We start from the raw sequence: 14980 nt of genomic DNA, 5'->3' as shown, positions 1-14980 counted from the left end.
TAACAGGAAGTCTATATACATTTTTTAAATTTTTTGGTGAACTGTTTCTTTAAAAAATTCAGAATTACAAAGTCTACTTCAGAAACTTTATATTAGGAAATAACGTACCCTGGGGGTATGTACATGCAACAACTCCCTTGCATATTGGGCGTAGGATTTAATAAGTACATGTTTGAGTATAGAATTAGGCCGGGTCTGCTGCACCTCAGCAGGTCTAGGGGTCTGCACCTGGTGGTTATTACATTGGCAGCTTTACAGTTCAGATTCCAATGTAATTACAGGTATGCTTCTCAGTAGATGACTGAACAGAGGACTGTGGGAAAGCTAAGGGCATGTTTGCTTCACTTGTGACAAGTGCTACTGTTTCTCACGCATTATACATTTAGCTTAAATGGTCCAACATATCGAAGTCATTCGGTTCTGGGCGGCCGTGATGTCAGCCGGATGATAGAGAGGAACCCATTATAAGATCACAGAAATAAAGAAGTTCAAGATGTTACAAGCAGGAGGAAATAATCTAGACAAGAATGAAAAAAGGAGGCAAAAGAGAACGGAAAGGGGTTGTATCCCCACATAGACATCCTGATGGAAATGGCCACCCGATAGCAAAAAAAAAAAAAAAAACACTGACATCCTGTGATAGCAGAGTCTGCCGTAGCTCACATATAGCTGATAACAAGATGTGGTTTAAAGAACAACAAAGCTTAAATCTTGGCTGGGAAAGCCACAGTTTTGGCTTGTAACATCATAGGCGTAGTGAGGGCTTGATTAGTTATGTATTTAAGCAGGATAAGTTGCTCTGTGACCCTTTTAAGTACACTTCGAAGGGTGGAAGACTAGCAATGCAGGTCCAGTTTAATCATTAACTTACTGCAGGTCCGAATTGAAGAGTGCCATGCTGGTTCTGGCCTATGTGAATAGATTTATCCCATTCAGGGAAGCCACGCACCGCACACACTGCATTAGCATGTGTTATTGGGCTTTTGTGTGCTCTTTGTGCTTTACACCTTAACTATAGACATTCCAACAGGGGCAAACGAAAAAGCCACTGGACCCCCAACATCACGGGCCACTTCACTTGGCAAACAAACTGTAAAAGTGAATTGTAAAGTCCTAAGTGAACTTTTGACCACCATTTAACCAGGCAGGTGGTACCCCTGTGTGCGCCTCTATAACTTTTAAAAAATTTCCATGCATTCAAACGGTTTTTTGTGTTTTTAAGTTTTTAATGCTACATTTAATATATATATATATATATATATATATATATATATATATATATATATATATATATATATATATATATATATATATATCCTTTTTTTTAAATGTAGCATTCAAATAAAAATTTAAAAACACAAAAAAAGTTTGAATGCATGGTATTTTTTTTTTTATTAGCGACATTAAAGGGATAGTTCGGCCAAAAACGATATTAAACCCATGATTTACTCACCCCCAAGCTGTCCGAGTTGCATATGTCCATCGTTTTTCAGACAAACACATTTTCGGATATTTTAGAAAATATTTTAGATATTTCTGTTCATTAAATGTAATGTTATGGGGTCCAGCAATAGTCCACGACCTTCAAGTCCAAAAAAGTGCGTCCATCCTTCACAAATTAAATCCAAACGGCTCCAGGATGATAAACAAAGGTCTTCTGAGTGTAATCCGTGCGGTGTTGTTGTAGAAATATCCATATTTAAAATGTTATTAATGTTATAAACTACCTTCCGGTAGCGCCGCCATTTTGGAGTGATGCGCATTCAGGATGAGAGCTTACGCAGCGTACAGAGTTTCTCTGCTGCTGCTCTGTGCCCCCGCCCTCCGAATTTGTCATACGTCACTAAGAAAAGTGCGTATACTACGCTAATACTCTCTCCTGAGTCTAAGATGGCGGCGCTACCGGAAGGTAGTTTATAACGTTAATAACATTTTAAATATGGATATTTCTACAACAACACCGCACGGATTACCCACAGAAGACCTTTGTTTATCATCCTGGAGCCGTTTGGATTTAATTTGTGAAGGATGGACGCACTTTTTTGGACTTGAAGGTCGTGGACTATTGCTGGACCCCGTAACATTACATTTAATGAACAGAAAGATCTAAAATATTTTCTAAAATATCCGAAAATGTGTTTGTCTGAAAAACGATGGACATATGCAACTCGGACAGCTTGGGGGTGAGTAAATCATGGGTTTAATATCGTTTTTGGCCGAACTATCCCTTTAAAAGCAGCAGTGGTCTATTCCTTCACATTTAGTCCAGTCTGAAATGCCCCCTCACGGAATCCATAATGTCCAAGTCTTTTACATCCATTCTTCCCTTTTTTCCCTTTCCAGCCTAATGCCCTTCTAACTTACACAATATAGTGACAAACCTCTGTCGACTCATACAGGGAGGTAGCAGGTGCAGGCACAAGTGAAAAAAATGTCCAATTTGGATTTGTGACCCTGCCTGTGAAACACAATTAAAGTCATTTTTTGTGATTCACTGTGTTTTCTAAAAATAAAACAATAAAAACATTCTGTGAAAATATAACCTTGATATCTTTAATATTGACTGAGTAAGGTCATGTCAAAGATTGAAATTAATGGTTGAAATCAAACCTTAAGGCTCATTATCTTAAATGTAGATTATGAGACTTTAGTCTGGATTTCACAGACATGGTCACATTTTTCTAATATAAAAACATTTAATTTATTAATTGTTCAATCCTCAGTTAAACAATGCTTTAAATCAGTTATTTCTATAACGTTTTGACCCCACTGTATAAAGGAAAGAGTGCATTTTTAATCACAATAAAACATATGTCCTTCATAGTGGCATATGAATTTTTTAAATACATTCAAAACACATTACATGTACAGTAATCTCACAATCACTTAGAGGTCATAACAATAATAAAATATACAAGAGCAATAAAAGTGCTGTTTAAAATAGTTTTATATGAAATACAGCATGTCATACTGCAGGATGGTTGGCACATCATGTTAACTGCCCAGACGTATCATACAGACACAACAGTTCACTTCAGGATTGGTAAAACTAAACTATCAGTGAGTTATATCTGCAAGGGTAATTAGGCCAATGTATTATAATACATTCAAAGCAATGCATATAACTACATTATTATAACAAAATAAACATTCCTTACATCTGTAAATTATATGTATCGAAATCATTGTGTTAAACTGGACATAAAATGTATCTCTGTTTTGCAATAACACTAAGGCCTGTTGGAGAGATTATATAAGATACTTCCTCAACCGTGACGCCAAGACAATTTCTCTCACTCAGTAGAGTCATAAAGTATAAAATATGAAGAGACGTATAAGTGCCGGGCTACAAAAAAACGTATTCTTTTGTTTTCAGAGATATTCAGGGATGAAGCTTCATCAGTATTCCAAGCAAACTTGCAGGCTTTAATATTTTAATTAAAAATCTCAAAATGTAATAACACTTGAGAATTTATAAACAGGTATAATTTTAAGTCTTTTGTTCCCTCTTTAATATAAGCCCAGTGGTGGTTCAGTGCCCCAACAGTATTAAAGGTCTTTCTAATCCCATATTGGAAACCCTAGTTAGTGGGTAATGTTGCTATAATAGCATAAATAATACATGTAAAATGATAAAGGTCAAAGTTCATTGCCAGGCGATATATTTTCTTTAACAGAATTTGCCTTTCAAAGCCTACAGTGAACTGCTGGTTTGGACTACAGCCCTTTACTTCCTAATTAATGACGCCAGTGGACCAGTTTTTTTTTACTAAACTCCGCCCACAGGAATACGCCAGTCAGCTCAAACGGCTCAGGCTCAGGCTAAGCTAAGATGCTATCGAATCACAACACACTAAACAAACTACACAATCAGAACTCGTTACGTATTTCTGAAGGAGGGACTTCATAGAACAAGGAAGACATCAGCCTGTTTTGAGAATAGTGAAAACAGCGCTATACAGGTAAGTAAATTGTGTGAAAAATACCGCTTTTTTTACACATGAAACATGAACACATGTTATATTGCGCACCAACCTCCACGGTTAAGAATTTAGGTGTGATGTTCGACAGCAGTTTATCCTTCAACATCCATATCTCCAATGTCTGCCGCACAGCATTCTTCCACCTTAGAAATATCTCAAAAATACGCCATATGTTGTCTGCATCAGATGCAGAGAAGCTTATCCACGCTTTTATGACCTCTAGAATAGACTATTGTAACTCGTTACTCGGAGGATGCCATGCAAAACAGGTCAACAAGCTTCAGCTAGTTCAAAACGCTTCTGCAAGAGTTCTTACTCGAACTAAGAAGTATGACCGCATAAGCCCAATTCTGGCATCTTTACACTGGCTACCAGTTAAATATCGTATACAATTTAAAATATTACTAATCACCTACAAAGCCTTAAATGGCCTAGCACCCTCATATCTTAGAGAATTATTATCAGAATACAATCCATCACGTGCATTGCGGTCACAAAATTCTGGCCTCTTAATTATCCCTAAAATATCAAAAGTGTCTAAAGGTGGCAGATCCTTTTCCTACTTAGCCCCTAAGCTATGGAATGATTTACCAACCGACGTCCGAAAATCAGAGACAGTAGATAACTTTAAATCTAGACTTAAAACTTTTCTCTTTAACAAGGCTTTCAAATAGTTGTTTTAACAATGGTACTTATCTCCTAATAGCTAGCTTGTACAACCTAATAAATAAATTAATTAATGAATAAATTAAAACCTTTTTTTTTCGTCAACACTTCAAAGCATGGTAAATCTCATTAATACTCTTTAGTAATATGCTGAAACTTTGAATTGGCTTTCGATTGAGTCTTAACTGCCAAATATGGCCGGCTTGCAATTTTGGCCTTTTCCCATGACCTTAAAATAGTATGTCATACAGAACCGTTTGCCACTGTACGTTAGCATTAACGACGGCAGTGGGGCCTCTGGCCTTAGTCAAACGAGTTCTGTTTCCGTTTCTAAAATCATTAACTATATGTAATACACTTAACCAGCAATAGTTAGCCTGTCCGGAACCGAGCTGACTAAAACCACATTACTGTGTGACACTTGTTTTCTATGTGAACGGCCCCTACGCTAATAAGATTTTGTGTCTCTCTCCCTGTCTCGTCCTTGATCCCGAGGACGAGACAAACAGATCCAGTTCCGGTACATGTGAAAGTCGGCACACAACTGATCTACTAGCTGTTCTTCAACGTGATGTCCAGCTGATGCCTGACCAAAGACCACCGGCAGAACCCGCTTAATCTCCGCTCAATCTCCTTCCATTTCAATGTGTATATATATATATATATTTACCTCCCAAGGGTTTTTTCCTCCTATGACTTTTTTTACTTCCCCGGCTAAAATTCCGGGGTTTTTTTCTCCTAGGGGGTTTTTCAACCCGGGGAGGCAGCCTTTTTGGGCTTAACTTCTATACGTTACATTAGTAATACGTTTGTTTATAATGTTGATTTATAGCCGTAGCAAATTTAACTGCTTGTGCTATCGTTTATTATGTTGTGCTATCTGTCGATTTTCTGTGCTTTTCACTGCATCTATTATGTAAAGCTGCTTTGATACAATTACCAAATTGTGAAAAGCGCTATATAAATAAAATTGAATTGAATTGAATTGAACTGTAAACACAATCAAAGCTTCAAAAACACAGAAAGAACGGGACCTTTAATGAATCTGAAATTTAAATACAGATATATGTATATATTTGGTACAAATATGTAGCTTTGATGTACCAATATGCACTCTTTGGTACCAATATGCAGTGTTGGCAACGTTACTTTAAAAAAGTAATTAGTTATAGTTACTAGTTACTTCTAAAAAATAGTAACTGAGTTAGTAACTGCGTTACATCATTATAAAAGTAACTAATTACCAGGCAAAGTAACTATTGCATTACTTAAAAAAGTTCAAATATTTCAAATAACTTGGATGCCCCCAATAAAACATTTGTTGAATGAATTAGACACTAAAGAGAAACCACTAATTTTGTCCCTTACGAAAATTAACCATGGTTTTGCTACAGTTAAAACCAAAAAACATGGTTACTGCAGTAAAACCATGGTTACCACAAAATAACCATGGTTTTGACAACAAACCATAATTCACTATGGTTACTGTAGTAAAACCATGGTTTTACTGATAGCAATCAATACGCCAAAAAACCATGGTTACTGCACTTTTACCACAAAAACCCCTGGTTAATTTTCGCAAGGAGTGGCAGCATGTGACGATGTGGGGTGCTTTATTAGATCAGAATTACAGACGTGAAGAGGCTCTTTCTTACTCTGCATAAGTTGCACATTACATAAACATTCTTGCGTTTCACCTCAACGATGGAATAGTAGTGCTTATTATACTTTGTGTTTGCGACTGCTACCTTTGAGTTTGTTGTACTTGTCATCATCGCTCTGTCATTGCGGGTGTGGGACTCGCGGACTGCAGCGCGAGGTCCGGGCTGCCTGTGAGTTGGTAGCAGCATCAGCCGCTGCTCGTTGAGAAGAGAGAGCGATACATGCTCTCGCGTCAGTCTCACGCCAGAAAAGATCGCTCGATTTGTCCTAGTCGCTTTTAGTAAATAAAGTCGCTAAAGGGGTTTAGAAAGTTGCTAAACTTAGTAAAGTCACCAAGTTGGCAACACTGCACTGAACTTCTCGGACTGTGCATGTGTTTGCATATGATCTCTGCCTGTCTCTGGTTGGCTAGTGATGGAAATTAAGCCAATCATCACCGCTTATGTGGTTGTCCCACCCCCTCTAACACACACCCACCAATCAGCATCAGTTATGTGTCTCTCAGCCCCCAACACACACACACTAGAGACAAACATTGCCTGTCTGCATGAGAGAACCTACTCTGGTGAAAATCGCTTTAGTGAGATTAATTATAGTAACGCGCAGCATTTATTGTCAATAACGTTAACGGCGTTATAACGGGAGAAACAGTAATTTATTTGATTACTCGTTACTGAAAAAAATAACGCCGTTAGTAACGCCGTTTATTTATAACGCCGTTAGTACCATCACTGCCAATATGTACCTTTGAGGTACTAATAGGAACTCTTTAGGTGCAAAGGTCAAAAGGGTCCCACCCCAGTGACAGCTAGGGAGCTTTTTTTAATTCTGAAAGTGTACATTTCACTGTAAGTTTCATTTGTATAACTGTGTATGTGAACAATAAAAAAACTGAATTGAATTGTATGTCACAGCCTTCCTTTTGGTGACATATCAGAACTGCGTTCTCCAAAGGCGAGTTTCCCAAATCTCACAGTACATTTGGCTAATAAAGATCAGCCTGAAATAACACTGAGGTACTTTTTTAATAAAGCTCCTTTAAGAGGGCCCTTCTTTGGTGATTCTTGTGCTAAGACCATTAACAATGGGTAAAGGAAGTCATTCACTTAAGTATTCTTGATCTGTTAATCATTACCTGGCCGTCTGACCTTCGTGCTTCGTAGAATCAGAAGCACGCCGGGCCGACTCCTTACACAAACAGCGGGAATAAAAGTAAGTGCTCCCATAGGCCTTGACATGAGACCTGCTTCTCCCATTCTCTAACCTGCCACATACAATCCAGAGCATTCCACAGGACCTGCACACTCGTTATCACGAGAGACCACCAGCACACAGCATTGGACCATCTGTCCTTAGGCTAAAGCTCAACTTGAGCTGGGCCTCTTGAACAAGTCTAAACCTCATTACACAGAGAACTGAGGGAAGAGCATGGAGGAAAACAGAAAAAGAAAAAAAAGCTGACACAAAGTAGGGAGGGATCTGTTTGGGATTGAATCAAAAGTTAATAAAGAGGCAGCAGGAGATCTATCACCTATTCATTAGTGATGGTCAATTTAGTAATGATTTCTTTGTTCATTCGATTCGTCAGTCAAAGGACTATACTGAGAAAAATGAATGTTAACATTCATATATATCATCAATTATTTAAAATGTTACATAATTCCTTACATACAAGATGTCAGTAATACCTCAATGATTTTAAGCTGGCCTTTTTTAGTTTAAAAAGTTTTCCTACAGTAAAACACAGGGATTCACTTATGCAGCTTGGCATTTAATATATCAGCATCCACATAAGCAAACAAAGTTATAGAAACACTAAAAGTGGCCACACATGTTCACACATGTCAGCTTCAGAGAAATGAGAACTTCTGATTTAACAAGCAATGCAATAGTCCTCTGAACATGTAAAGATTTATATAACTAGGGGCACTCCACTTATTTTGAAAATAGGCTCATTTTCCAAAAGTGGCAGTACCACTTTTAGCATAGCTTAGCATAATCCATTGAATCTGATTAGACCATTAGCATCGCGCTACAAAATAACTAAAGAGTTTTGATATGTTTTCTATTTAAAACTTGACTCTTCTGTATTTACATCGTGTACTAAGACTGACGGAAAATTAAAAGTTGCGATTTTTTTAGTCCGATATGGCTAGGAACTATAATATCATTCTGGCTTAATAATCAAGGACTTTGCTGCCGTAACATGGCTGCAGCAGGCACAATGATTTTACGCAGCACCTGAAAATAGTCCCCTTGGTAACTTTCAATAGCAGGGGACTATTTTTAGGCACATATCATTTCTTTTTTAAATAAATAAAACATTTTGGGGGCGAAAACAAAAATGATGTGCTTAAACTGATGTGTGTGTGCAAATTAAGCCCAATTCATACTTCTGCGTCGATTGTACGGCACTACCTATGCATAGGCCAACCCTGTATCACGAAATTATGTACCTATAGTCACGTAATTTTTTAGTGTTTTCCGTGACACTGACATGTTTTTCCACCTTTTTTGCAGGAAGATGTCACATATTTCTGTTTACGTTTCACTGTCACGTATTTGTTACTCAACTGTCTTGTCCTATTTTCAAACCATTGGCGGTTAGATTAGGTGTTTGCATTAGGATAGCACTTTAGGTATTGGTTTTAACCTTTTTTCATGATTTGTTTTTTAGATTTTTAAACTATTGTCGCCTGGCGCCAAGATTAGACTTGGGTTTGGTTAATAATGTCATTTTATGTAAATCAAACCCTAAACTGAAGCTATAATGGTAAGAAAAAAGGACCAAACAGTTGAGTAACAAATACGTGACAGTGACACGTAAACAGAAATACGTGACATGTTTACACAAAAAGGCGGAAAAACGTGTATGTGTCACAGAAAACACTATAGGTACTATAGGTACGTAATTTCGTGATACTGGCTTGCACAGGGGCGTCCCCTACCCCATAGCCTGATGCGCACCTCCCCGAAAAAACAATTCTTCAATTCTATGCAGGATGCAAGCAATGTGATTTGTCTGCTAGAACCTCTTCTCAACATAGAGGGGCGGCGTAGTTCCGACACAGAAGTATAAATCAGACTTAAGCACGTAAGAATGTGTATTTTTAATCAACAAACTTAATAACCCTTTAATAACCCAAGGTTTTAACAGACAGGGTGGAAAGGAGATCTAAACGCCTCTAAGGCTTCTTTAAGCTTTGCTCATCATCATTCCAGTCCACACATGCATCAAGAATTTCTCCTTGCGTTCTCGCATTATCGCATTTCCACCTACCAATCTTCTCTTAGCACGTGCATTTTTTCCTTTGACTGAGGTATTCCGATATTCAGCTTGGAATCTCTTCATTTCTCAGTGCTATCTAACCTGTCAGAGGTGAGGAGAGAGTAAAGGATACACTCGGCAGGCTGACAGGTACGATCTTGTTCTCTCCACCCCACACAAACTCTTTTACTCTTTCATGCTGTAGGTCTAAAACCTGCATTATAAACAGTGACCGAAAAGAGAGAAAAAAATAAACACCTCACTGAAGGGTCATGCTTTATTAAATAACTGATGGATAACATCAAATTCCTGATTCGGTTTAACCAACACTAAGTAGACACCATTAGGCGCAAGTCCAAGTCCTACAACCTTCAGGGCAGCACTTTTTTCGCATTCAAGGCCTGGTAACATACAGTACAGTACATGCCTAACCATGTCAAAAACCAAGGTCAGAAACATTTTCAAACATATATTCTCTCAAGTGTTTCAGGGTTCTCAAACCTTAGTTAACTACAAATTCAAGGATCTTTCAAGGACTTTCCAGGTCCAATACCCTCAAATTCAAGGACTAAATGTGGGGACACATTTCAAATGAGAGCAAGGTTACATCGTGTCACCTTTTAAGATATATTGTTACAGTTCCCTTTTGAGGGAAATAGTGCTGCGTCACTGCGATGACACTTTGGGGACGCCTCCAGGGGTAAGTGCATCTGAATGTGTATATCAAATTCAACCAATGGTGAGGCTTAACGACAAAGACAGGGTGATGCGGGAGCCAGGAAGTATATCGCTACCAAAGACGGCATTACAGGGACGTAGAAATTATGGCATGGGAGACGCAGCGTCTCGTTCCCTTCTCAGGAAATAACAGTTACATACGTAACCCGAGACGTTTTCATGTGTCACACACAACTATGCAAAAAAGCATTTTGGTATGAATCAACATTCGCATACAGAAGATATACGCATTAAAATCAAATAGTTTAGCACGTGTGCTTAAAAAGTCTAGAATTTTTATGATATTATCCTACACCTCACAGGAATAATATGGATTTTTTTTCCCAGAAAACTTCTTGCATAAAATAGATTCAAGCACTTTCAATTACCTGTATCTACGTATATTTTCAAAAACCTCCCAGTTCCGATTTTTCCCCAGATTCACACATTTTCAAGGATTTCAAGGACCCGTGGGAACCAATTTTGGTACTTAAGCTGCATTTTTAACTATTCTGACTTCTGAGCACAGCTGTTTGCTATTTGTAGCGTATACTTGAGCATCCCGTGTTTAAAAAAAAGAGATCTAATACCATTATAATACAAAAATAAATGCATTTGTTAAATGAAGCACATGGACGTTTATTAGACAGACCAGCGTTTATTTTAAGGGGCCTGGCACTTATGCCTCTTAATTGCACAACTCTTAAAATTTTATCAGCAAAAAAGACCAGCTCCTCAGCAGCGACTTAAAAGGCACTTAAAAGCCCTGAGAAAAAAAAATGACAGGAGAAAAGTTTAACGGAAATGGAAAATAAGAAGCTTGTTCGTTTTTATGCTTGAACCCCATTGATGCCTCTTGACTCCCTCATCATACAAAAAGGATGTCGATAAGAAATGTACAAAATCGATAGGACTAATGTGCTTTGCATTTCCTCTGTTTGTAGAATTGCCAGCATTGTACAGCACTAAGAAACTAAACTGGATGGTTTTAAAAAGAGACACTGTTTATATTAAGGAAGGAAGGTGTCTGTCTCGCATCCTTTAACATTAAGAAAACATTCACTCTTCTTGCGCTTGATATTTTGCAGAATTTTGGACAACAGACAGGTCTTGTTCATTCACTCTCACAAAGTGCATTTCCTATATTTCTGATGTCATTACCTGTCCAGCCAAACTTTCCTCTGACAGTCTGGCTTTGGGAAAGTGGAAACATGACGTTAATGGCATTCCTTCGTAAGACAAAGATACAGGGGCTCTTGTGAGGGCCGCAAAGCTTGAGGCTATGCAGATAGGTTAGTATCTTCTATATAACTCTATAAATGATTTTATTCAAGGTATCAGAGATTTGGACTTTCACTCAGGTTAGCACTCGAGGTGGCTGTGCACATATGCTATGCTTTTAAATTTCATGTTTACATTTATGCATTTAGCAGATGCTTTAATCCAAAGCGAATTCAATCTGTGGATTCAATCTACCATTTTTAGATCCGTATATGGATCAAACTCATGCACACGCAATGGTCTATAAAATTAAGTTACATGAATAGTGGTGCAGCTAAAGTATTGCCAGCTATGTTTACCGAAGCAACAAAAGGAAAGTATTTCAGAAATCACTGCTGTATGAATATAAATGGTTAACGTCACAAGCTGCTTTATTAGATGCAGTTATACTTTAACTCACAGAGCACAAAACCGCTTTTGCAATCATGATTGCATTCACAACCACATGAGCTTTCCAACCCTCACATCTCCACACAGAACGTGTTAATCCCAGGGAGAGATGTGAGTTATGTACGGTACAGAGATTGTTTCTTACCTTCTACGCAGTGTTCCACCTCCTCCAGGTTACGGAGAGTAATCCTCATTAGGCTAGAGTTGAGCATCAGTTCATTCTTGTGAGCGGGCCACATGTACTCAGGGGCCAGGTTGACAAAGAAAATGCGCGTATCTCCGGTGGCTACCTGATTGTCGCAAATGTCTGGGTCCCCGAACCCGCCGATCATCACTTTGTTTCCTCCATCAAGCAGAATCTCTCCGTTCACTGTAGTCTTGCCTTTCAGGTAGCGCCATACCCTGACCTTCAGACAGACAGAGAGAGAGGACAGAAGACATGATGATAAATAAACACCATTTCAAGGTCACATTCAATAATATGGAAAAAATCACAGATACATTTTGAAACAATGACAATGCAAACTTTTCGAAAAGGTCAGACTGCTTTGCTTTTGTGGAAGCATGCTTGAAATTCCCCTAATCATGCTGGGATATAACGGGACCACTTGGACACACATGCATGATGCTAGTAAAGCAAAACTTTCTGAAGTTAACTTTTTTAAGTTTAACTTTCCACATTGCTGATGATGCAATTTCTACGGAAATGTTTTTAAAAAGACAAAGACTTTTGAACCTCACTGTATACGCATCATAACACTGCCATGTCTCAATCCAATCATTTGACATTAAACTATAGAAATGCCACAGTTTCTGATAATTGTTTTTTATTTAATGATTAAAAAAGGTTTAATTCTTATTTTACGCAATAGATATTAGTTTCTGCCGGACTTTGTTATGACAAGATGTGGTTATGTATCAAATTAACCCTATGATTACATGATAATTAAAGATAAATGGACCTGAAGCGCTAATAGACCTTGAAAGGACATGGAGTCACTGGTTGAGGTGCAGGTTCCTCGTGTACGAAAGATCAAATTATAGGTGGATCAAAGTAGAAGTGTGCAGGCTGACATTTTTATTAAGAAACTTAAATGAAAAGCACCAATGTCAAAAAAAAGATGACCAGAATATTACATGATGACACTTGATTTACAATTAGATGTTTAAAACGTGCAAAGGTTTATTGTGCAGCTAACTGTACAAAGAAAATTTGTTTAAAAAAAAAGCGAATTTCTGGGGCACCATAGAGTCCCACGCTATGAAAAAAGTTAAGTGTAGCGCGTATGTAATGTTTAGTAACGGGCGGGTGCATGGCAAACAGGTGATGATTAATAGCTTACATACAACACAGTTGCACCACATTTATTACATTTCAAGCTAAAACGTATCATATACGTGGCTGTGATGTACATATTCACCATGTTGACTCTCACTTTAACGCATTTAAACCATAGCCGGTGCGCTAAAGTGTCTCCTTACCTTACAAGAATAAGTGTTGTGCACGGGATCCATGTTCAATATTTCCTCTACCGTCCCGGTTAAAACCACATTCGCCTCTTCTTCTCTCTTTTCCAGCTCTTTCTCTGAACAACTTCCATGACAACGCTGACTCAAAAGCGCAAAAACAACAAGAAGTGACCAAATGGGCCAATAAAACGTCTTTCGGCGCAGGCAGCCCATGGTCAACAAAACGCAAAGAAAGAGAAAGTTACAAACTAAATGTTGAGTTCTGCCGCAAGTTTGATGCGAATAACAATCCGACCGCGCGATGCTCTCTGCGTGCTCCTCAAACTTCACTGCGATCTGCGGTCATATCTGCACTGAGGTCCGCGGAGCGCTCCCGCCCGGCTGGAAGAAAAAGAATAGAGTGCGGAATGCGCGTCAGCGGCTGCTCGCCCCCACGTACTCCGTCCTTTCAGAGTGACGCTCCTTTCACGGAGTATTTGCATGCAATCTGAATTGCTGATAAGAGAGACTGAGGAGGTGATTCGAGTGCAGGAGAGAGACAAACGGGTGTAAAACGCCACCCCTTGGACAGACTGCGCAAATTCGGACAACTAAACCGGTCCAGTAGAATATAGAGAGAAAACTTTTAACCCACTTAATCTTTTCATCTTCAGTTTAGAAACACGAAGCTCACTCTAATGATTAAAGTGCATCCATTAGTACTTCATTATAATTATGATACATTTAATAATCGAGGCTGTAATTTAATTAGGATTACTTAATGGAAACATAAGTGCTTGTAAAAGAATACAATTGAGGGTGAGATGATGTTAAAGTATCAACATGTGCACGAAGTAAATATAAATATTTGAATAACTTTCAGTCTACTCTTTTTCATAAGCAATATGAAATCCTAATGTTTGACAAAGATCAGTCGCAATTTATTATGCAGATATTACTATTTAACAAATAATGTTGATAATGGATTTTTAATTTTATTAAAAAGTATAAATCACCCTTAAAAATAAAGGTTTGTAGCCAGACAAAGACCACTTCTAGAATATATATATATATATATATATATATATACACACACACACACACACACACACACACACACACACACACACACACACACACACACACACACACACACACACACACACACATATATACACACACACACATATATACATATACATACATACACACATACACACACACACACACACACACACACACACACACACACACACACACACACACACACACACACACACACACACACACATACATACATACATACACATACATACATACATACACATACATACATACACATACATACATACATACATACATACATACATACATACATAAAAGTGCTGGTAACACTTTACAATAAGGTTCATTAGTTAACAACATTAGTTAACATGAACTAATAATGAACTGCACTTATACAGCATTTATTAATCTTTGTTAAAATTAATTTAAACAACTACTAATACTAATTATTAAAAATCTTGTTAATAATGCACCATGAACTAACATGAACAAACAACTA

The 14980-nt window shown here is 37.9% G+C and overlaps 1 protein-coding gene across 9 annotated transcripts in view; it reads right to left on the bottom strand.

Annotated features, from left to right (window-relative positions):
- Positions 1 to 13899, bottom strand: part of agrn (agrin) — a 329502-nt gene extending 315603 nt beyond the window's left edge. For 4 of the 9 annotated variants that reach the window (XM_073875243.1, XM_073875247.1, XM_073875245.1 and 1 more), the window contains exons 1-2: positions 13450 to 13898; positions 12113 to 12374 (exon numbers count right to left, since the gene is read on the bottom strand). In XM_073875243.1, coding sequence (XP_073731344.1) covers positions 12113 to 12374; positions 13450 to 13650 — 463 coding nt within the window. In that variant the 5' untranslated portion in view covers positions 13651 to 13898. Of the gene's footprint in view, positions 1 to 12112; positions 12375 to 13449 lie in introns of all 9 variants that reach the window. The other 5 variants (XM_073875248.1, XM_073875249.1, XM_073875253.1 and 2 more) reach the window with 2 other exon arrangements.
- Between the last annotated feature and the right edge of the window lie 1081 nt (positions 13900 to 14980).

The sequence above is a fragment of the Misgurnus anguillicaudatus genome, chromosome 13, assembly GCF_027580225.2.
Source record: "Misgurnus anguillicaudatus chromosome 13, ASM2758022v2, whole genome shotgun sequence".
NCBI classification, from domain to species: Eukaryota; Metazoa; Chordata; class Actinopteri; order Cypriniformes; family Cobitidae; genus Misgurnus; species Misgurnus anguillicaudatus.
This window is presented reverse-complemented; position numbering and strand designations above follow the sequence as displayed.